The 22,212-nt window shown below is 49.1% G+C and overlaps 1 protein-coding gene across 1 annotated transcript; it reads right to left on the reverse strand.

Annotated features, from left to right (window-relative positions):
• Positions 1 to 882: 882 nt before the first annotated feature.
• On the reverse strand, positions 883 to 21,439 carry ATP8B1 (ATPase phospholipid transporting 8B1). The gene is made up of 29 exons (XM_058044588.1): positions 21,330 to 21,439; positions 19,474 to 19,577; positions 13,280 to 13,472; positions 11,023 to 11,120; positions 10,610 to 10,723; positions 10,026 to 10,124; positions 9,869 to 9,930; positions 9,379 to 9,451; positions 9,201 to 9,271; positions 8,773 to 8,855; positions 8,455 to 8,613; positions 8,202 to 8,290; positions 7,739 to 7,929; positions 7,444 to 7,652; positions 6,972 to 7,015; positions 6,681 to 6,837; positions 5,935 to 6,123; positions 5,601 to 5,713; positions 5,206 to 5,370; positions 4,999 to 5,110; positions 4,722 to 4,797; positions 4,482 to 4,614; positions 3,973 to 4,258; positions 3,156 to 3,379; positions 2,661 to 2,744; positions 2,145 to 2,390; positions 1,854 to 1,992; positions 1,642 to 1,772; positions 883 to 1,125 (listed from the first exon to the last, which is right to left on the reverse strand). Exons 3-29 carry the CDS (start codon positions 13,458 to 13,460, stop codon positions 883 to 885), a joined length of 3,771 nt encoding a protein of 1,256 aa, XP_057900571.1. The 5' UTR covers positions 13,461 to 13,472; positions 19,474 to 19,577; positions 21,330 to 21,439.
• Between the last annotated feature and the right edge of the window lie 773 nt (positions 21,440 to 22,212).

The following is a 22,212-nucleotide window of genomic DNA, read 5'->3' on the forward strand; positions in this document are numbered from 1 at the left end:
TGTACATTCCATTGAATGAGAGCTGTAGGGCACAACTGTTACTGTAGAACCATTTCAATAATTAGCTTTTAGTGCGGGAGGGGGAAGTAGGTAAAAGTGAAACATTCAAACACCTTGATAAAACCATTTCAATAATTAGCTTTTAGTTCGGGAGAGGGAAGTAGATAAAAGTGAAACATTCAAACACCTCAACTCCAGTAAAGAATGTGCAAATGTAAAGAGACTGATAAAACCACTTTTTACACTGTAAGAACTGAGGCACCAGCAACTGAAATACATTCCAATGAAAGTGACCGATTTCTAGTTATCCATCACTGACTGTCCAGAACTGAAATGAACAGCTTGTGCCAGCTCCAGGGGCAGCTTCCTGAGCTGAGATCTACCCTGATTCCCAATCCAATCTGACACGGGCAGGAGTTCATCACCAAAGACATCCCAGCTCAACTGTGACGGCTCCGATGGGAGCGTCCAGAGCCCTCTCCAGGGCCGAGCACCCCATGTCTGAGCAGTTAATGAAATGGAGCACACAAGCAAAATTGCTTTCAATGACAACGATGAAATGTGGATACAGTTTTATACCAGCATAGTATTCAAAAGTGAAAAGTCTGCAATTCCAGGCATCACTAAAACCAGACACTGCTGGGTTTCCATTCCCAGCACGTGTATCCTTCACTGTCATATAGAGCACTCACACAAGGATCACTAGTTCCACAGAGAACTCTTGGCCTTTCTGTGCTCCCAGGAGTCCAAACCCAGAAACTTCTGAGACATAAAAATCTTCACATCCTCATGCCAGGTGGTTGAACAAGCTGCTGAGTTCGTGCGGAACAGTTCTGTGCAGTCGCTGTGACCAACAGCCCCGGGCAGCAGGCGGGCAGTCCCTCAGCTGGTGTCCCTGGTGTCCCCGGTGTCCCCGGTGTCCCCGGCGGCCGGCGCGGCCAGCACGGCGTCCAGCGGGGCGCGCCGCTTGCGGATGCTGCGCCCCGAGGCGATCAGGTCGGCGTAGCCGCGCTGGTGCGAGAAGGCGTAGGCGGAGCGGCGGGCGGACACGCCGCGGCGGAACGCGCTCTGCCGCCGCTTCCACTGCTGCTCCTCCAGCAGGTACTTCCGACGGTTCCTCTGGATCTGCGCGCACGCAAACACACCGCGGGCCGTGCATTAGGCAGCATCGCCACAGCTGATCTGTTCTCATAGCTGTGCGCTAGCTCAAGGCAGGGCAGGTAGCCAAATCCATCCCCTACACTCTTGACATGTAGCCCTAGCACTCCAGACCAGCCTAAATTAAACCCAAACTGGGGCCCTCAGCAGCCTCATGGGGTCTCGGTGGCACCACCAGATCTCAGGCAGGCACACGGGGAAACAGCCCCCACTCAGCTGCTGCCTCTGGCCAGCCCTGCAGCCACTCTGCTCACGGGACGCAAGCCAGGCTTGTGTCACTCTCTGAAGGACACCATCACTTACTTGTCTCTAACATTATCACAAAATACCAAAATGGCTTGGGTTGGAAGGAACCTTAATGCCCATCTCGTCCCACCCCTGCCATGTGCAGGGACGCCCTCCACTAGCCCACACCTTAGCACTGACACCAGCCCCTGTAAATAGACACCTGCCACATTCACCCAAATACCAGATTTCACTCACTTTATCGCTCTCTGAAGGCCAGATTGTCATGCACAGAAAGCGCTGTGCCACTACAGGCAGTAAGCAAATGGCAATGGTTAAAATCATGGTAAGCCAAAGGTATGGCTGCCGCAGAGCATTCGGAGCAGCTCCTGGGAATAAAAGGAGCAAAAGTTAATTTATGATAATGCTACATCAGACAGGACTGAGAACCACAAAGCACCAGGACTCACCTGTGAAATGAAAGACAGAAGGGAAGAGAACATGGATTCCAGCACTGTGAAAGTCAAATGTGAGCCCAAAGTAAACTGCAATACTCCCAAATACTGAAAAAGCATTAACAAAAGTCCAGTAAGACATATCCAGGCCAATCTAAAAGCAAACAAAAGTGCCAAATGAGTTTCTTAATTCCAAATAATGTCAATTACTTCTTACATGTTGTTACCTTTCTAGTAGAGAAATTTAGAACAGTGAGCAGAAAGTGTTCTCAGAACACCAGAGCTCAGGGAACCAAGCTTACTTGCCTGAAAATTGACCACAAATATCAAAGAGGATGCTGCTGTGACAGCAAAGGACTGATAATCTGCAGGGCCTTCTCCATCTTGTCCCATAGATATAAGGTAGGCTCCATACGGGATGAAGAAGATGATCAGTGAAGTTACAGCTCCATGGAGCAAACTTATAAAGAACTTCTTGTAGTTGAAAAGTAAATCTCTCTGACCCAAAACATAAAGTCTGGGGAACCGAAGGCTCAGTTTGTCACTCACATCCTTAATAAAGAGGAAAAAGAAAAAAGAAAGTTGTGAATTGTTGTTCTTAGCCTGAGGTTTGGAGAGTGAGAAGCTGAACTATACAGTGTCCCAAAGGGAATGGCAGATCCCTTTCTCTTTCCAATAGCAGGGATTTGCACAGAGTAATGCAAAAGGAAGATGTTCTTAAAAGCCACAAAACCAAACCCCTCTTGTTTCATGGACAACCAGCGTAACTTAGACCTGGTGACAGGTGCCTTTGGATTCATTGCTGTAACAACATGGGGATACCTGGTCGAACAAGCCAACGAGCAGGACTGGGAGGCTGGAGTACAGCACGTTGTACACTGTGATGAACCAGTCCTCGTAGGCTGTCTGCAACAGAGTGGGAATTGCAGGACTTGGTGATTTCATTTGATTACACCCTTCCCCTCCAGTTCCTGAGAAAACTCACATGTGCTCTACTACAGCTTTAAGTTCCCTGTCTCGGTGTTCACCCAAAGGCAGCAGCACCTTGGCTCAAGGCTCTGCTGAAGCTCCTTAGGCTGTGTTAAGCTGCCTCACTCCTCCCAAATGTTTCTCCCTGTACAACAATGATCCTGACTTCAGTGCTCTGGAATCATACCTAACTGCTTGTAACTAACTCACTCAGTACTCATCACATCCTCTTGCAGAAATCACTGGTGACAACTTCACACTCCTGACACTTCCCAGGTTAAGCCTTTGCTGCTCTACACTGACAGAAGCACCTGCCTGTTGCTATCCCACATGAGCACAGCTTCCTACCTGGGCAGAGAAGCCATTGAAGAACGAGTACCAGATGTGGACCAGCGTGAAAGCGAAGTTTTTGTAGAAGAAGTATCTCAGGAACTTGCACATCCTGATGTAGGACCAGCGCCCGTGGACCAGCAGCAGCCGCTGGAGGTAGCGGAACTGCGCGAAGGAGTAGTCACTCGACATGACAGCCTGCATGCCCTCCTGGCCACTGATCCCAACTCCAATGTGGGCAGCTGGGTGAGGGACAAACACCACACACGAGGTTGGACAGAGGGACAGGAACACGACCAGGGCCACCATTTCTACTGTCACCTGCACTGTCTCTCAGTGCTTGTTCTGGCAGAATGCACCGGGAAATTTGACCAAAGGAGAACCAAGCGATGGGACAGAGTGGGTAAAGTGCTGAACAAACTGGCCAGGCAGTTTACAAACACCCTTGGGACATAAACACTATCCTAGACATTTTTTCCTCACTTGCATCTCTTGGGAAGCGGAGCAGGTACAATGTGGGATGGCTAATGCCACCAGGCAAGAGGCAGCCAAGCTACTGCTTTGGTCTTTATATTACACTCTGTAACACACAGACACACAGCATGAGAACAGATTCCTGCTCAGGGAATGTCTACAGAAAAAAAAAATAGATCAGGAAAAATCACTAACCATTTTCTAAAGTGCTTCCTCAAAAAGGGAAACAGGCACAGAAGCTAAAAGGCCCACGGCAGCAAAGCAGATGGAAGAGTCTTCTGACAGAGAGAGACAGTGGAGAGACCGCAGGAGCAGGCCAGAAGAGATCTGTCCTAGCGGGAGAGCTTGACAGCTGCCTTACTTTTGATCATGTTCACATCATTGGCCCCGTCCCCGATGGCCAGGGTGATGGCCTTCTTGTACTTCTTCACCAGGTCCACCACCATGGCCTTCTGCTTGGGTGTCACACGGCAGCAAATCACAGCCCTGCACTCGCAGGCCAGATCAACAAAGTTCTTCTGCTGCTGCTCCTTGTAGGCCTCTGCCCTTCTCCTTTTCTCAGTTTGTTTTTTCTTCTCTTCTGCTGTTCTGGGGAATTTCAGTTTAAGTTTCTTTTTCTTCTTTTTCTTCTCCAGCAGGATTTCATTCTGTGAAAAAAATACAACTTACTGTATTCTCTTGTGCACCATTTCCAGTCCTACTCCAGGCACTGCCTAACAACACCTGAGGTCATGATGCTCCCAGCATCCATTTCTGGCATTTTAATGAACTGCTCATGCAGACAACGGAACAGAGTCCTCAGTGAAAGACACTGCAGGCTGGTGGTGCCCCAAAACCCCAAACACTTGGGAGAGCAGCCTTTGTACATACCAGCCAGGAGCCAGTGATGATCAGAGCCCGGTCTCTGCTGCCCTGGAAGAATGGCTCGTTCATTCTGAGAGAGGAATGTGGACTGGAGCCAGCCCTGTTCCTCTGGTTTTCCAGCCTCGTTTGAAGGAGAGCACTGCAAAGAGAGGGGGAAACTGTACTGAAAAGTCAAGGATAAACTTTAAACTAGGTCAGTCCCAGACTGAAAATCCTGAAAACTAACTCCTCTGTACTTTTACTTGCCTGGTATCTTCTCCATAGCAGATGGCTGTGTCCTCTGTTAGGAGTTCACAAGAAAATCCAATATTTTCTGCAGTTTCTACAAAAAAAATTAAGAGAGGGAAGTATTTACTGAAAGTTCTGCCACAAACAATTGTTAGGAGCAGCCAGAAGCACCTCAAGTGCTCTTAAGTAATTTCTGATTTACGTTTCAGTATGAGAATTCCCTTTCAATGCCACAGCGCAGATGAACAGGAAAACATCCTCCTGTTTTTAGCTGTTTGGCTGTAAGTAACCCCACCTTTTTTGTCACCAGTAAGCACCCAGATTTTAATGTCTGCTTTGGAGAGTCTGGAGATAGTTTCTGGAACTCCATCCTGTAGTTTATCTTCAATAGCTGTTGCACCAAGCAGCTGGAAGGCATTTGAAATACAGGTGGTTAGTAGCACTGAAACATGTTTCTTTTAATATAAGAATTGAAATGTACTAAAAATGTGCAGCTCCTTACAATCAAGTTTTTTTCTATTTCCTCATACACTTTGTCCAGAGCTTCATCCCGGTGACTTGTAGCTAAACTGGCCTCCAGAAACTTTTTATTCCACACTTCAAATTCATCCTGGCTTATGTCTCTATAGCACAGGCAGAGTGTCCTGAGAGTTTCATTTGCAAAGACCTGAAAAATAATTAAAACCACACATATCACAAAAGAAAACTCTTCATTTGCAATCCAAACATAAGGGTAAGAACATGAGCATTTGACAAGTTTGACAGAACAAGTCCAACTTTCAGAACCAATTGCAGGTTTCCATTTGTCTTAATAGCTTAGGAAAAGGAAATGAATAACACTATTGTCAGAAAGAAACAATTTTTGTTTTAAAAAGTGCATACAAAATACAAACATACATCAAGGGCCTCTTCGGTGGCTTCTCTCTTGACATTGCAGGGGTGCAGCCGCTCGTAAATCACCGTATCAGCCCCTTTGCAATACAGCCTGATATTGCCACCGGACTCTCTTACTGCGGAGGGAAACAGCACAGCTGGCACCCTTACATCAAGGAATCACTTCAGATTGGATTTCTCAGCCTACTGCCAAGTACCAAAGTGCAAGATGGCGTTTCTCCTTCAGGGGGCTCAAACGTGCCCCAGGACTGGTAATTCTTGACCCCAGCTCCCTCTGCACATCTCTTTTCACCCCTAAACAAGAGACCTCCACGCGGGCTGGTGGCAGTCAGCTTACCAATGACAGACATCCTCTTCCTGTCGCTGTTGAAATCCAGGATGGCCAGGACATCGTAGGTCCTCTGGACGCCCATCTCACTGATGGTGATGGTGTTCTGCGTCCGGGACAGGAACACGTACCCGAAGTTGCGCGCGGCCGTCACCAGGGCCCCCTCGTCCGGGGACGCTGCCTGGTAGTGGAGCTGGCCTGCAGGATGGCAGCCAGCACACAGCTGAGGGTGCACTGGACCCTGCTGCGGCACCCGCCAGCAGGGCACACCGAGAGCAGGGAGCACAGCCCCCAGTCTGTGACACCTGCTGCCCTAACAGGATCGGTCCTCAGACTGCAAAACTCCACGTTTGCTACCTCAACATCCTAATTTCTCAATCCAGTCATTTACACGTTTTCAAAAGAAGCTCCGAAACACACATCCTTGGCCAGAGACACCAATACAGTGAGTGGAAACAAGCCCAAAAACAGTAGGAACAAGGAAGGACAGGAAACTTGGTTTCATGGAGATTTCACAAGGATGGGAGTAAAGCAATATTCATATTCCATGTTGCAATTGAATCTTCCAACCCATGAATTCATGAATTCAAAAACTGATCACCTCTACATTTAGTTTTTTTTAATTTAAAAGGGCAGCCGAACACTCCTTCCTTATGGTATCAGCATTAGTTGCAGATGTCTCCCTCGTGGAACTGCATTTGAATTATTGTTTTCTGCTACACAAGGAAAACAAACTAAGCAAAAGCCACACTCACCATCAGAAGTGTCAGCCATGACTGTGTGACAAATAGCAAGCAGAAAAAAGAACTTCTGGATTTCTGGGTCCTTTCCAGCCTTTATTTGCTCTATCAGATAGTGATCGTAGAATAAGAACTTTCCATCTGCGTACGCATTCCAGCTGAAATCAACTTGCTGCTTAGACAACAGGGGAAGAGAGGCTGAGTCACCAAGGTGCCGCTGCTTTGTGCCCACCCGCACCTCTCTGTCCCACGGATGGGCCAGGCGGTGGCTGGGGCGGAGCTGGCATGGAGCTGGCATGGACCTACCTCTGCGTGGCTCTGGAGCTGCCCTGCTGCATCCCGGCAGTCCCCTGCAAGGCAAGCACCCACACTCAGGGCACCGGGCACAGCACGGCTTTTACAGCCCACCACAAATAAAACATATCCACAACATGTACTGCCCTGCCACTGGAGGGGAAGGGAAAGGACAAACTGCTGCTCACACTAAAATGTCCTTGTCTGTTTCTTGACTTTGTCCTCAGAGCATTTCTAGCGAAAGCAAATATGTACAAAAAATGGTGCAAATTACCAATTTTCAGTTTTTCTGAAAGCTGAGAAGTTCCCACTAAAGTTCCATTATTTCCACCTTGTAAGTGAGAAAATCCCAACAACTCAACCCTATGCTTTACCCAGTGCCGGGTCTAAATTGTGGAAGTTCAGCTGGAGCTAAGAGAACTTGTATGTACCTGACCTCCAGCAAGTATTAAAATTTTTCCTCCTCCTCCTTTGCACAGCTTACCATATCTTTGCCCGTTTATGCAGCACTTTTTAAAGGTCATGATGTTCTGTGTGAGGGTTCCAGTCTTGTCAGAGAAGATGTACTGGATTTGGCCCAGCTGCTCGTTCAGCGTGGTGGTCCTGGCCTTGGCAGCCGTGTCCTTCTCGGGGTAGTACATCTGCAGGTCCCAGTTGATGAAATAGCTCTGGCCAAAGCGAATCACTTCCACACTGAACGAAAGAGAAGGGAGGTTCTCACTCCAGCTGCAGCTCCCATTTCCACCCAGTGACAGCTCCTCAGGGACTGCCCTACCTACCTCACGTAGAGGGAGATGGGCACCATGGTGTTGAGGACAATGATGTATCCCCAGAAGGTGAGGAAGCCCCGGTAGGCAGGGCTGGAGTCCTGAGCATCGTGCAGGTACCAGGAGGAGTTGCCAATCTGCTGCTCCCAGTAGGTGTGGCCGATGGCCAGCCCCGCCGAACACAGGATAAGGACCACGATGATCTGCAGGGCACAGAGAGCCCTCTCACACTTCAGCAACATCTGCTCGACTTAAATCCCAAACCCCCATGCTCCTAACAGAATGTGACAGGTACTTGTGAGGAGAAATGGAGCCATCATTTCCCACAAAGGAAATTCCAGATTTCCTCCTACTCCATCCCAGCTCAGCAGGCCAGAAAAAAGTCAAAACATATTTATTACATATACACAGGAAGAAGCTGCCCAACTTCACATACACTATTCACTTAAGATCAGAATTTTAAAAAAAAGCTTACAGTATAAACCATGTAGTTCATAAGGGAGTCAATTTTTGTCCTTTTAAATCTTGTCTTTCCACTATTTCTCATTATTTTTGTGTCAGCACCTAAAAATAAAGAGTGAAAATTTTTAAAAAGGGAAAGATAGGATAAGCAAACACATGCCAGTATTACAATTTTACCAAACTGGGACATGAAATACAGTTGGTGTCTATAGGATGAAGACTTTTTCACTCTACAGGTGTGCTTTTAGTGGGGAAGTATTACACACCTGCAAATATGACCATTCCATGGCAGAAGTCTGTGTTCCTGATCTTACAGCCACGCAACAAAATCTTATCTGCATCCAGGGGATAAACTGAGTCTCTCCAGGATAACATTCCTGTAAACTTATCCAGCCGGTTATTGGGTTCTTCACATTCAACCAGACCTAGAAAATGTGGAGGAGAATGTGTTTAATGTACAAGTTATATCCAAATGCATTGACTTGTACCCACCATCAACATCAAAGTAGCTTTGCTTTACTTTTATTGACTTGCAAACGATTTGAGCTAGGTTCTAACAGCATTAGGTGTAGAACTGTACCAACCATCAAAGTCTGCCAGGGCACTTTCTTCCTGAAGGTGTCTGTGTGTCACCTCTAGGGCCATTTTGAATTTTAAGTTAGTCTCACTAAGAAGAAAAAATAAAAAGGTGATTTTATTAAAACCATGGGTACAGGAGAGAAGTTTAAACACAATTAAATTAAGGTACCATCACTTCTCTGGGCAACCTATACTAAAGTAAGAAATAAATCCATGTCCTTCCCCCTTTCTTCCTATGTCACATTCTCCAACACTTTTGATGTGCCTGTAGCACTCCAGTGGACAAGTTTTAATGATTCTTGAATTGTGGGAATCAGCAGCTGGATGCAGTTCCCCATGTGTGGCTTAACAAGCAGACTCTAACATACACAATCCTTGCTCTTTTCCTACTCAGCCCAAATTAACTCCAAGGCATCCTCAAGTAGAGCCTTACCCATCCAGTTCAGTTGTCTCCACATAGCACAGACTGTTTGGTTCTGAGCTGGACAGCAGCAAAATATCAGCCTAGAAAACAAATAAATAGACATCAAATAAAGCCAGGTAAAAATTCCTACAGAGCTCTCTTGAACCATCAAACAAATGTATCTGAAGCAGGAGCAAAAGGAACTTACAGGAACAAAAGTATTTTTCTTCAGACGAACAACATCGCCAACTTTAATATCTTTCCATTTAGTGGCTTTGAACCTGAAACCAAAGATAGTTTAATAATTATTACTTTTAATCTAGAACAAATCCACTCTATAAATCTTATAATATTGAACTTTCCTTAGAAAAAAAATGACCTTTTGGTGTGCTGTGGGTTTGCTTCTCAGAATCTGCAATTTAGCTGAGGGTCTACAGCTCAGAAGCCAACCTACCTCTTCTCTTCCCACTTCACCTAGTTGGGAATTCCTGTCCTGCTCTCCAAAGAAGTTGCTCTTAGCACAGATTTAGTCCCGGAGAATTAACTTTAAATTACTCCTTCAAGCAATTCTCTTCCAGCTTCAGTTAGGTTTTCAGACAGAGAACAGAGCTGAGCCTTTCCTATCATCTACAGCTTCAGATCTGTGGCAAAGCTTAGCAACAGGGACAGGATCAGAGCTCAGAGGGGAACACACAAACCTTCCATCCTTGATGACATCACATGTCCTGTTATTGACCTCGTTGTCCATCCTGTGACGAGCCTGAAACCACAGCAAACAATGCCCTGTGTCACAACAGGAGACATGAGCTGCACTCGGAGGGTTTTGCTTTTGTATTTACAGAACATGGTTCTTACAATGTCATCCACCAGGTCTTTGACTGCAGTTATTCCCAGCACCAGGAGCAAGGGCACCAGAGTTGTGTACCATGACAGGGTACTTATTTCAGGAATCGCCTGCAAAAGACCAATAAAATCAGGTCAGCACGGGATCATCAATCAAATTGAAATCAGAGATATTTCACAGTGACCTGCCTAGAGAAAGAACCAACACATCAGAGAGAATTTTAAGTCAGATTGTGAAAATGAACAAAAGAAGAGTTTGGCTGTTACACTACTTAGGAATCAGCTTCCCTTTAACAATTGCACTGGCTCGTATAGTCTGGTGGTGCTTCTGATTTATGAGATGAACTCAAGAAATTTGTTTTCCTCATGAAATTCATGAGCTCTGCAACGAGTTCATTCAAATTCTGTGCAACTAGCTCATCCCAGAAGCCTGCCATAGCTCATCTGGATTTGTTGCAGGTTTCTGTTATGAAGGGCTTGGTCTCTGCAGCAGTTCATATAGTGCCCCTCAATTCCGTGGCAGGACAGCACTGAACTGTGTCAAATATTATTGAGCCCAGATTCCCTTCACAGTGAGTACTCTCCATCTTGCTTACCTGCAAAATGAGAAGAATCAGGAAATAGAAGTTGGCTGCTCTCTTGAACTGTTCAAACAGATTCAGAGGTAGAAAAGTGATGGGGTTGTACTTGTATGTCTTAATTGCATTTCCCTGTGGGAGAAACCCAAACATCATCAGTGAAACAGCAGAGCTTCTCCTTCCAACACAAATGTACAGTGCATAGGTTTAAGTTCCCAATTCTCTATCTCACCTTAAACACGTCTCTTGATAGACTCTTCATTTTCCATTCCAAAACCCCAACCCAGTTATTCTTCCCCTCCTGTGCTGGAAACACTGAGGAATTGTGAACGGTGGCTTTTACACCACTCAACAGCCGTTCCAAAGATCTTACCCAGATTAAGGAAGCATTCTCCCGACAATTAGCACCTCACTGGGATAAAACAACTTACCGCATATTTGCTTTTCTTGAAGCACAGGAAGATTGTTCTCTTGAAGCCCGGCTGGTCATAGAAACGCTGGTCGTTTGCTTTAACTTGCCAGCTGCAGTCTGGAAGGGACAAAAGGAGTTGAAAAGTGTTACAAACAATGAGGGAACAAATCTGCCACTTTCAGGTTTTCTCTCTAATCCCTATTTTAAAGGAATTTTCGGCTGAAGAAAGGCTGGTACCTGCTTTACAATACATATCCTTAAAGAAACCTTTCCAAGGCATTTCCAGGCTGTTTGTCTTTATTAGCAATAGTTCTGTGGGACACCTGCAGAGTAACATTTACTCATGGTGCATTCCCTTCTCTCCCTTCTTTTGGTTGCCTCCGTGAGGCCCGTGAAGCGCTAAGCACTCCAACCCAGGTATGTGTCTTGCTGGAAATGAAGAGGTCAGTTCACCTTTTGAAGGCAATTAATTGATTCAACCATGCTGTGCCATGCTCTTCACTCACACCCATGAAAAAATATAAAATGAGTGCTTCAGATTTGTATCTTCAGCCACCAGTTTTGTTCCATTGCGAGAAAACTCAGGAACAGGAACTGCATCCATCACAATTTTCTATGCCCGCTCTTTCACGGGCTTTCCCTCCCAGCCCCATCAGCTCTGGTTTAGCACAGACACCCGGGCCCTGCCTACACCCCAGGAGCTCCTGCCCAGGTCTGGAAGCTGCACTCGAGCCCTGCCCACATCCCAGGAGCTCCTGCCCAGGTCTGGAAGCTGCACCCGGGCCCTGCCCACATCCCAGGAGCTCCTGCCCAGGTCTGGAAGCCGGCTCCCGCAGCTCTGCCTGCCTGGGAAGGAGGACTGACGCAGGCAGGGTTTGGAAACGCAGCTCTCCTGACTCAGCGGCCAGGCATCTCCCCTCTGGTGCAGCCCACAGGGATTGTCCCCAGTGCTGCTCTTCCTGGTTTCATGAGATCCTCCTCACCACGGACGGGGTGAAACTGCCGGCAGCAGAGGCGTGGGCACGGCTGTGACTAACGCTTCAAAACCCAAAGCCAACTGCAAAGGTGGTTTTGTTTTTCCCGCCCACCACAGAGCAAATTCCACAGGGACTTATCTGGACTTTTCCTGGGACTATACAACTTTCATTTCCAGCACCTTGGTTACACGCCCAGAAGATAATAGAGAAATATTTATCTAGAGGAAACATGTTTTGAGTTAAATAAGTTTAGAAAGTGACTAAGTTTGTCAAAATGACAGGGCATAAAGAAAAACAAAGTCTACATAAACATTTCTTTAACACATACCAAAAACATTGCAGTGTTGATAAAACTGATCGAAAACTGACAAATTAGGTCCGAGGTAAAACCTGCAGGAAGGAAGCTCCTCGAAATTGAAGTGTGGTACTAACACCTAATATTTGGCAAGCTGCTTTGGTAATTCATCAACTTTAAAGGATGTCATCATAAAAAAACTCTTAATCTAAACATGTGATGGGTGCTTGTAAAATGACAGCACGCAACAGTTGGTTTTGAAATGAGAGCTGATCAGCTGTTCCCACACAAACAGGAAAAAATCTGTATAAATTACACAGGCTCTGGTTACATTGAAAATACTCTCATTGCAGCATAAGAAAAGGGAATTCAGGGGAGCTACAGATGTTTCCTGGGCAGAGGTTCAGAGCAGGGATGGCAGAAAGGCTCCTCCCACTGAGGTCCTTACGCTGGCAGCAGCCACAGGCTGTACCTGCCGGCTCCTTTGAACTCCTCCTACTCACCTTTTACCTTTTAGGAAATTCATGAGGCTATAAAGTGAGCAGTGAGGTGGGAATCTGCTCTGCACAAGCAGAAATCCAGGGAAAACACTGAGCACAGCAAAATGCTTATGCTGGAGCCCATTTCCAGAGGGCTGGGAAACCAAGTACCTGAAGGTCTGTCTGAAAGGTTCCCAGAGCACAGGCCATGCACATCCAGGGCCTGCCTTAATTAACAGGAGGTCACCATGCAGCTCATTATCTTTGCGCAAGGAGCGGTGGCACAGAACTGGGCTGCAGCTTGGAATGAAGCTGAGCGTCATTCTGACATTTGTTAAACTGAACTGCCATCAATTTACTCCTCCAGAGTCAGATCAGCCATTCCAAACCTTACCTGACACATAAATACAAAAGTCCGATCGGTCCCTGAGGCTCAGCCTCTGCATCCAGCATCGTGCGCTGCCCAAAGCAGGGCCAGGGTGCTGTTAGCTTTTTTGCCAGGCTCTCAGGCCAGGGTGCTGTTACCTTTTTTGCCAGGCTCTCTGCTCTCCTCGGGGTCCCTGTTGGTTGGGCTGGGTCCCAGTTCAGCCCCAGGCTGCCGGCTGTCCAGCTCGTCCTCCGTTTCGTCGTCGCTGTATGGCACCACGTCATCGTTGGGCTGGGAATCCTCCTCGAAGGTGGTCTCCGAGTCCCTTTCTGAGATCATGCTGCTAGCACCCTGTGGGACAAGTTAGGGACAACAGCTCACCTAGCAAGTGCTGGAAATCACATCTGCAGTTTTACTGTGCTGGTGTTGCTCACCAAACCCCACATGTGAAACCCCAGAACAGCGCAGGGCACGGGCTTGGTTTCCCAGCACTGAGCAGGATCAGGGGGCAGCTCCTGCCCCAGGCAGCCCTTCATTACTGTTCTGCTATGTGTAATTACACCCTGCAGCCCAAGAACACCGTGTGCTCCCAACACAGGATGTAGGAACTGGGGAGCACACAAACACGTCTCCCAGGGGCCATTACATCATGCCCTGAGGAGCCACAGGAGCTGGAGCCCTGCTTGGCCACAGTGGGACACAGAACTGGGCACGGAGTGCCAGGACAGACATCCAGGGCTCAGTCACACAGCTGATCCTCCATGCCAGCCTGCCCAGCCTCACCCAACCCAGCCTTGCTTCCTCTCTCTTCCCATGGCTGAACATCAGTGTTTGTCACTGCAAGATCCCACATCTCGCTGCCCAAACACCCGAGGACACCAGGGGAGGCATTCTGGGTCAGCCCTGAGCTGTATCAGAGGGGATGAGCTGAGATGTGGCCATGCCCATGTGCCCTTCAGCTGTGCCTCAAATGGACATCTCCAGCCACCGCTGGGTGTGATCCTAATCCTGAACCACACACCAATTCCCAGCTTGCCCCCTGACCTGCCTCACCACCGTGGCATTGCCTTTGCTTACAAACTCAGCAACCAGCAGGGCTGGCACCAAACCTGCTGACGTCCCCCTCAGCTTCTGGTTTTGCAAAGCTGAATCGTCTCCCCTCCCCAATATCTGCTATAAGAGCGAGATAAATATTCCATGAGCACAGACTGTGCTACTCGAGTGGCAGGCTGCTGGCAGGGAGCCAAGGCAGGCCATGTTCCTGAGCCACAGCGCTGCAGGGCCCGCCCAGCACATACTGACAGCCCAAAAATACAACAAATCCACCAGGCTGAGTGCACATGAGTCCACACAGCTTCTCCAAGACCCACTCAAGCTGCTGGAGGCTTCTCCCTCATGGAATTACCCAGCTGGTCACTAACACAGGTGTAGAACCTGCAAAATCTGTGACAGATCACATTTTCCTAAATAGCCTTGGAGTTAGGAAATACACTTCAAGCTCCAATTCAGGCCCCTGAATACCTCACAGTGATATTCTGGGTTTATTTCTCCTTTTCTTCTGTGCTTTAATTCTTTCTGTCCTGCTAACACCTCTTATGGGGACTGCTGGGGGGAACAAGTTCCTCCCACACACAGTGCCTAGAACACAAAATGCCACCAGATCTTTGACTGGCTCTCAGTCTACAACAACTGAAACAATCTCATATCCCTGGCACACAGAGATTCAGCTGTTAGTCTATTAAATTTTACTGATTAACTGCTTAATGATTAATGAAGCAATTAGTCATGCAAAGGGTAGATGAGATGTCAAAAACTGCTGCTTTTGTTCTCCATTGCAGATGTGTGCCTGCATGGCAATTCCTACAATGCCACCAGCAGCAGCCTGATGCTCTCTGAACAGAGCCCGCCAAGTGACCTGGGGTAAGGTTAAATTAACTGCAGTCACTTACCCTCCTCAGAGAGCTAAACCGAGAGGAAAACCTCGTTAAGAGAGGAGATCTCATTAAGTGTTACCCCGCAGGCAGCACCAGCGCTCTGTGCTGCGGGCACACCATTAGCATGCTGCAGGAGGCAATGGAATTGTGCCCGGGGCTGGCCGGGAGCCTGAGGAAAAGCTCCCGCAGTTGGGAGAGAGATGAGCGCTGCTGTGGGACCCGGGGCAAAGGGTCCTCCCCTGGCAGGCCGACAAACTGCTTTAGAGCTCAGTTTCTTGACACCTGGTCTGGAAGAAAAGGGCTGGCTGGGACACACCATGTCAGAAGTTCAGAGGAAGGCGGGGAGGGATCACGGTGGGAAAGGGGAGACGGGAGGAACCACAGCATGGAGCAGCAGAGATGCCAGCAAAGCCCGAGGGAGCAGGTAAGAGAGGGAGCACACACCCAGCAGAGCCTGGATGCAGGAAGCACCCAGCAGAAGCTCCAGGGGAACACACATGGCAAGAAGAGAGGGGCCACTACTGCTTCTGGTCACTACTCTGAGGACTGTGGAAACAGGTCATGGAGGGCCTGAGGTGGAACAACACGGCTGTTAAATACTGTGTGATCAAATACTCAGAGAACACTTTAAAAAGCTGGTTCTTGGCTGCACAGCCCTCATTTTCTAGTTCCTGACTTGACACCCAGGGCTATCACACTGTTTCAGACCAGAAAACCTTGCATTCACCACTTCAGTCTAGAGAAGCACCAGCTCCCACTGCCTGGGTGGGTGGGGAGCAGTGCCCAGCTCCCGGTTCTGCCTTCCAGCCTGGAAAATCCTGCTGATCCAACAGCAGGATGGATACATGGGGAGATAAAGGGGATCAAAACAGTAGTAAGCACAGGTTTAAGTATACCTGATCCACTTTATTTACTAAAAGGGCAAGAGGGCTTCAGTAACTCAGGTTTTGTGTCTACTTCTGCCTCAGGGCAAGCACCAGATAATTGGGAATAAATTAAACCTTGTAAAAACTCCACTTACTGCATTTGTTTCAAGGCAGTAAACAACAACACAAAGCAATCTTATTCTAAATTTTTCTCTGGAGAGTCACTGCACATGACACTGCTGCAAGAACCTGGGGTGACCTCTTGCAAATTGGGTCACCACTCAAAGTGCCCTGAAAGTTCAGGAATCCATCTAGAACAAGGGACATGAATAGTAGAAGGATTAAAATGCCACTAGAGCGGTTATTTTGTGTTTATTATGGATATAAAGACCTACAAGGCTCGCCATTACACACCTGCTGGCCACCACAGCCTGTGCACAGCCCACGCCCTGCATGTTCCTGTCCTTGGCACCACATTCTGCACTACCTCACACACTGGGGCAGTGCCAAGCTCAACAGCTGCTCAAACCTGGCCACGCACTGCTCTTCCTGAACACAACAACATCAGTATTTTATGCAAGAATCATAAAGCAAACTCAGATAGTACAAAAAGTAACTCAGAGACCCTTCTGAACTGCTTCAGGTCTCTGGAGTTTAAATAGGACAAAAGAGCTACAGCAAGAAGTTTCACTGATTTAACCTGGCATTTTAAAAAGCACTTAAATGCAAAGCCTGAGCCTCAGAGATATAAGATTTATTTCTTTACCAGGTGTTGCTGGAGCATCCAGCATTGCAAAACAAAACCTGCTTGCGGGAGGGCTGAATACAAACTCCCAAAGTGCAGCAGAAAGCCATGTGTGACACCAGCCTCTGGGGAGGTTCCCACAGGGACCTGCTGGCAGTGCATGATCACTCCAATTACATTTCCCCTCAGAGACAGCAGTAATTACCGTGCCATCCTCAGCTGTCCCACACTGCTCACCTCAGCAGGAACACGGAATCGCAGCCAAAATGGCAACATGGACAAAGACAGCCTGGTGGGGCACTCAGGGCTGCCACCCTGGAGAGCACCAGAGGAGAAATGAGAGCCCACAGAGCACCTGCATGGCTCCACCACAGCAGACACCTGTACTCAAGGGGCTCGAGTCCATACCATACCCCGAGAGGTTTCAGGCTCATTGTTCATCCATGGGCACAGGACTAAGGGATGGCTGTAACAGCACTTGAGACCTGAAATTTGGAATTGCAAAGACAGCCCAGCGCCCACTCTCAGGTCATGATCCACCCTCAGCCCAATAATGACCCAACTGGTACCAGTTAATGCTCCTGGAGTTATTTTTAACACCTCCAAAGCACAGCCAAGGCTTCAAACAGAGGATATTGCATTTCTGCTCTCCCCTCAGGGATCCCAGCCTAAGGCTTTGGCAGAGTATGGGCCTTCATTAAAAATGTGTTCAGCAACTCATCTCCCTGGAACCAGAGCTGCTGCAGGGAAACCAGCAAATCACAAACTGGATTTGCTTCCAATACATGAGATGGATCACTGATTACTCACAGCAGATGTGAAATGTGACTGGTAACAAGTGCTTGGACAGGCTGATAGACAGGTCTTCTGAACAGCTAAAACCTTCCAGGTAATCTCTATGACATTTTGAGAGGAAAAGAAAACAGCAGCTAGAATAGCATGAATCAGCACAAATGGGCCAAGGAAATAACCTTCACTCCAAACAGTACTAAGCTTCAGGTAGACTGCGATGCAAATTACATGCTTAAAGCTAATTAATTTATCGATCTATTTCACACACAACAGCTCCAGATACTTCCTTGAATGACTGCTTTACAGTAATCGAACACACAAAAGTTATATCTTGAAGGGAATGATTTCCCTTGGTCATCTGTTCTCAAACACACTGGCTGCCACATGCACCCTCGGAAAGGAAAAGCCCAGCTGCTGGGATGGCCCAGAGAAGGTGAGCTCGGGAGCTGAGGGATGAACTTTGAGCCTGGAGAGTGTAGGGTCATGGAACCCCACTGCTGACCCTGCACACCTTCCCTGCCCTGTGACCCTGGGAGCAGCTCCCACTGGAACCTGCCAACACGGGGTGACTCACAACCACCCCAAAAGGGTAAAACCTGAGGGACTCCAGTGTGGCTGCAGATAAAGTGCTTGTGGGGAAGCGATGCACCCTCACAGCTCAGGAGAGCACAACATGTCCTATCTGAGACACAAGGTGTCATACCCCACACAACAGAGGCACCAAGGACTGAGCTCTCCCTGCAAGCTGAGAGGTCCCTGGGGCTCCTGTTCTGCCAGTGGCAGGTCCCAGAGCCGGCAGCCTGGCTGCACCATCGAGTGCTGCTGTGCACCCAGCCCCTCATCTTACACACGTTTTACACACACCATTTTAAATACAAAGTGTACCTATTTGATTCACAATAGGACCTTAACACAGGCACCTACTACTGCTCTGGAGGCTGGACCAACTCTAAAGATTAAGGACTAATTCCAGTTAAAAGAGACTTTTAAATTGCTATTGTATGCAGCCAACCTTGCAACGCTATGCAAGGAACCAAGCCTGTCCCTCCTCCAATGCCCTAACAACCCGGATTACCTGCACCATCAGGAAGCAAACACCACAGGAAAACTGTAACCCTGGCACCACCAAGCTCTGAAAATCTAACTTTAAAAAGCTGCTCGTGCCAACCAGGCTGCAGGGAGGTGACAGTTCCTCCCCTGAACACACTGCAGACCTGCTCAAGCAAGCTGAGACACCAAGACCCTGAAACCCTCTAGAGGGAGGAGAGAGGGTTCAGTTCTGTGCTGCTGAGAAATGTTCAAGTCCCATCTTGGGGAAAAAAAGTGAAATAGAAAGCAGAAGCTTTTGCGTACTCCCCGGTGTAGCTACTTACTAAAACTTGTATGAAAATAAGAATGAAGGACTTTCCAATATAACTCCTTTATCCTGATGAGCCAACAGGATTTGAGGCAGGGAAGAGATTAACTAGACACCAAGAATTTAACAGAAAATCGCTCCAAGAAAGAGACCCACAGCTGCCTGAGGTTACACAAAAAGGGCTGAAGATGGGCCATTGCAAAAACCAAATCATCATTTCCCCGTTATCTGCCCTAGGATTTCTCATTAACAGATCTGCAGAGTTCTGTCATTTAAAGTCCAAGGCAAGGCAAGCTATCTTTGCAGAAGATAAAAGGGTTGGTAACCTTTGCTCAAGCTGCCCTCTCTGAAGGGGTTTCCGCCTGCCTTTTAGAGGGTGTTACCTTGGTCTCGAGGTTCATGTTACACAACAGCACATATTGAAGATAATAGAGGGAAAAATAATTATTGTTGTACACATCTAAACTGCATTGTTTGGGGTATAAGATTTTTGGAACTTTATAGAGAGATTTTTCCTAGTAATCACCATCAAAACCAGCAGGTATTTTTAACTGAACTAAATAAAGGTTACTTCCTGCTACCAAGATTGGAGATGCCATTAACACACCTCTTCTGGCAGCACCTACAACAGAAACCGAAGCCATTTTCCTGAACTGACCTTTATCCAGTGGAGTGTGTGACTGAAGCCCAGACTGCATCACAGACGCTGGCACTGGCCACTCACAGAGGATCCCCTGTGTTCATCTTCAAATCAGGCTCCATCTGCAATGAAACAATGTAGAAAATGGTTCATTGGCCGATTCCACCTTGTGTGCGCACAATAACAAAAACCATTCTGTAGAAAAATCGTGACATTTATTTGCCTTGCAAAAATTTCTTAGGCTTTGTGTGGAACCGTTTGTCCTATGACCCTAAGGTGTCTGGGCTCTGTGATAAACCTGTGGCTTGAGGTTGGTAGAGACCTTTTAAAGATATTAACATCCACGCCCTGTTTGTGAAGTCATTAGTACATCTTTCCTATCACCAGAGATTGTCAAATTGTCAAATGAAAATCACATTTCAAGTTTCTATCAGAACACACGGGGAAAACCCAGCAGACGTTGCAGAGGGATTGTGTAAGCTTGCCAAAAAGCAGCAGTGCTGTCACAGAGCTGGGCACCTGCCGAGGGGGGCTCAGAGAATCCGGAATGGGAATGTGCCCTTCACCTTCACCGCGACAAGCACAGAAACAGAGAGGTTAAGTGATTTGCCCAAGGCCATTGGGTAAGTCACTGACAGAGCCAGGGTTGGGTTTCAGGAGCTCCTGGCCAACGTCCTGCATTCAATTACAGCGGCACAAAGCATCTCATTTAAAAGAGGCCCGACAAAGCCCACGGCCAGGAAGAACATCAAAACCCCTCGGATCTGAAACAACAACAACAACCAGCCCCCTTTCCACATTTGAGAGCAGCCAGCACTTCAAGCTTTCAGCCCTCAAACAACAGCCACACCAACAAGAGAGCAGACAAATAAATTCCAGTTCATTTTAAAATAACTTCAGTGCAAGTGCCTCTTGAAATTCACCATCCCAAACTCCAAAGCAAAGGTCCAGAAGACTCACATGCTGTCTTTATGGCAGAATTAAGTGAGAATAGTTTAGAAATTACTGAAAATAATCTCTACAATAGCTACAAGTTAACAAATAGACAAACAGAGGCCCGGGACAGGTATGAAAGCAACCAGATTCTACGGTGGCCACCAGTGCAGAAGCTGACAAGGAAAGCTTCAGAAATGGCCAGATACTACTCATTTTCTAAACCAGGCTTTGAAAACGAAGACAAATCAAAACCCTCGACCAAACAGAAACCTGAGCAGCCTGATGGAGCACAGACACTGACAGGGAGTTAATCCAGGGACTCGCTCCAGCAGCAGCCACCCAGGCGGGGATTGCTCAAGGGCCAGGCTGCCACCCCAAACACCCCAAAGCCCGGCGGCCCCGCTCTCCAGAGCCAAAGCCCCTCGGCCCGGAGACCAAACACCCACCCGGCTGCTGCTCATCACCCGCACGCTCCCTGCCAGAGCTCCCGGGCTCTTCGGCCTCTTGGGTTTCAGAGCGCTCCTGCTGACACCCGAGCCGGGGAAATGCTCCGTTCCCTGCTCCATTCAGCACAGCTCCATCCCGGCTCCGAGCAAGGGATGCTCTTTGAGCTACAGGCACGAAGCACCAGCTAACAGGACCAAGACACCGGATTGGTTTTGTTTTGTTTTCCAAGCAAGTCACTGACCTCACAAGTAACACGCCTAGTATTTTCTATTGCAGAATTACTGCTCTTTACCGCAGAAACCTATTGCTGCTCTAATGACTGTATAAACACTGACTAATGAGTAATCACTCCGCAGCCCTGAAGGCTGCTCTCATTGTATACACGTATGGGGGGGAAAGCCGGGAGCAAGGCAACCAGCCCAGGGCCACGAGCTGGAGTCAGTGCCCGGGGGCTCGGGGAGACCGGAGACAGCCGAGCTGCCTTAGCTCACCTTCCAGCAAACTCCTGCGCTTTCTCTACACTTCACACCGGAGGGACTCCGCGCTAAGTTGGACCGTCACCGGCCGCACATCCCGCGGGTGGGAGCGAGGGGGACGCCGATTCCCGCGGGGTTAAACCCTCCAAAACAACGCGTCGGGGTCCTCGCTCCGAGAGGGGGATATTCTGGGAAGGAAAGAGAAAAGAAGGGAAGGCGTTCCGGGTGCGCCCGGGCTCAGCTCCGGCGCCACCAGTGCGGCGGGGCGGGCCGGGACAGAGCCCGCGCCGACCCCCGGCCCGCAGCGAGCGCGGCACCTGCGGGGCTGGCGCTGCACGGCCCTGGCGGGGATGGATGCACCGCGGCCCCCGGGCCACGGCACCGGCACCGGCACCGGCACCGGCCCCGAGCCCCGCTCCGGCAGCTGGGCAGGAGCCCCCGGCCGCGGCCTCACCTGCCCCGCGGGTTCCCGCTCGCTGCTCGCCCAGCGCCCGCCGGCCCCGCGCCCGCCCGGCTCCCCGGGAGCCGCCGCCTGACCGGCCCGACGGGTTGTCCCGGTTCTGCGGGCGGGGTGTAGGGCAGCAGGGAGGGGCAGCGGGGAGGGGCAGCAGGGAGGGGCAGCGGGGAGGGGCCGGGGGCAGCGGGGAGGGGCCGGGGGCGGCGGGGAGGGGCCGGGGGCGGCGGGGAGGGGCCGGGGGCCGGCCCGGCACAGCTCGGCCACTCCCACCGCCGCCTCCCCGCTGGGGCTCGGGGGCAGCGGGACCCCCCCGGCCGCTGCCGGCACCCGCGGGAGGTGCCAAGGTGCGGGGCCGGGGTGATCCCACCCGCGGGAGGTGCCGAGGTGCGGGGCCGGGGTGATCCCACCCGCGGGAGGTGCCGAGGTGCGGGTCCAGCCCTG

Source organism: Melospiza georgiana, chromosome Z (assembly GCF_028018845.1).
Source record: "Melospiza georgiana isolate bMelGeo1 chromosome Z, bMelGeo1.pri, whole genome shotgun sequence".
In the NCBI taxonomy this organism is placed as follows: domain Eukaryota; kingdom Metazoa; phylum Chordata; class Aves; order Passeriformes; family Passerellidae; genus Melospiza; species Melospiza georgiana.

Excerpts from the sequence above, each read along its gene's own strand:
- ATP8B1 (XM_058044588.1), bottom strand. The coding sequence starts at position 13,460 with ATGATCTCAGAAAGGGACTCGGAGACCACCTTCGAGGAGGATTCCCAG. Across the intron at positions 5,714-5,934 it reads GAAGAGGATGTCTGTCATTG|TAAGAGAGTCCGGTGGCAAT; the intron begins GTAAGCTGACTG and ends TTCCCTCCGCAG. Across the intron at positions 4,615-4,721 it reads TGCTATGGAGAAGATACCAG|TGCTCTCCTTCAAACGAGGC; the intron begins GCAAGTAAAAGT and ends CTCTCTTTGCAG.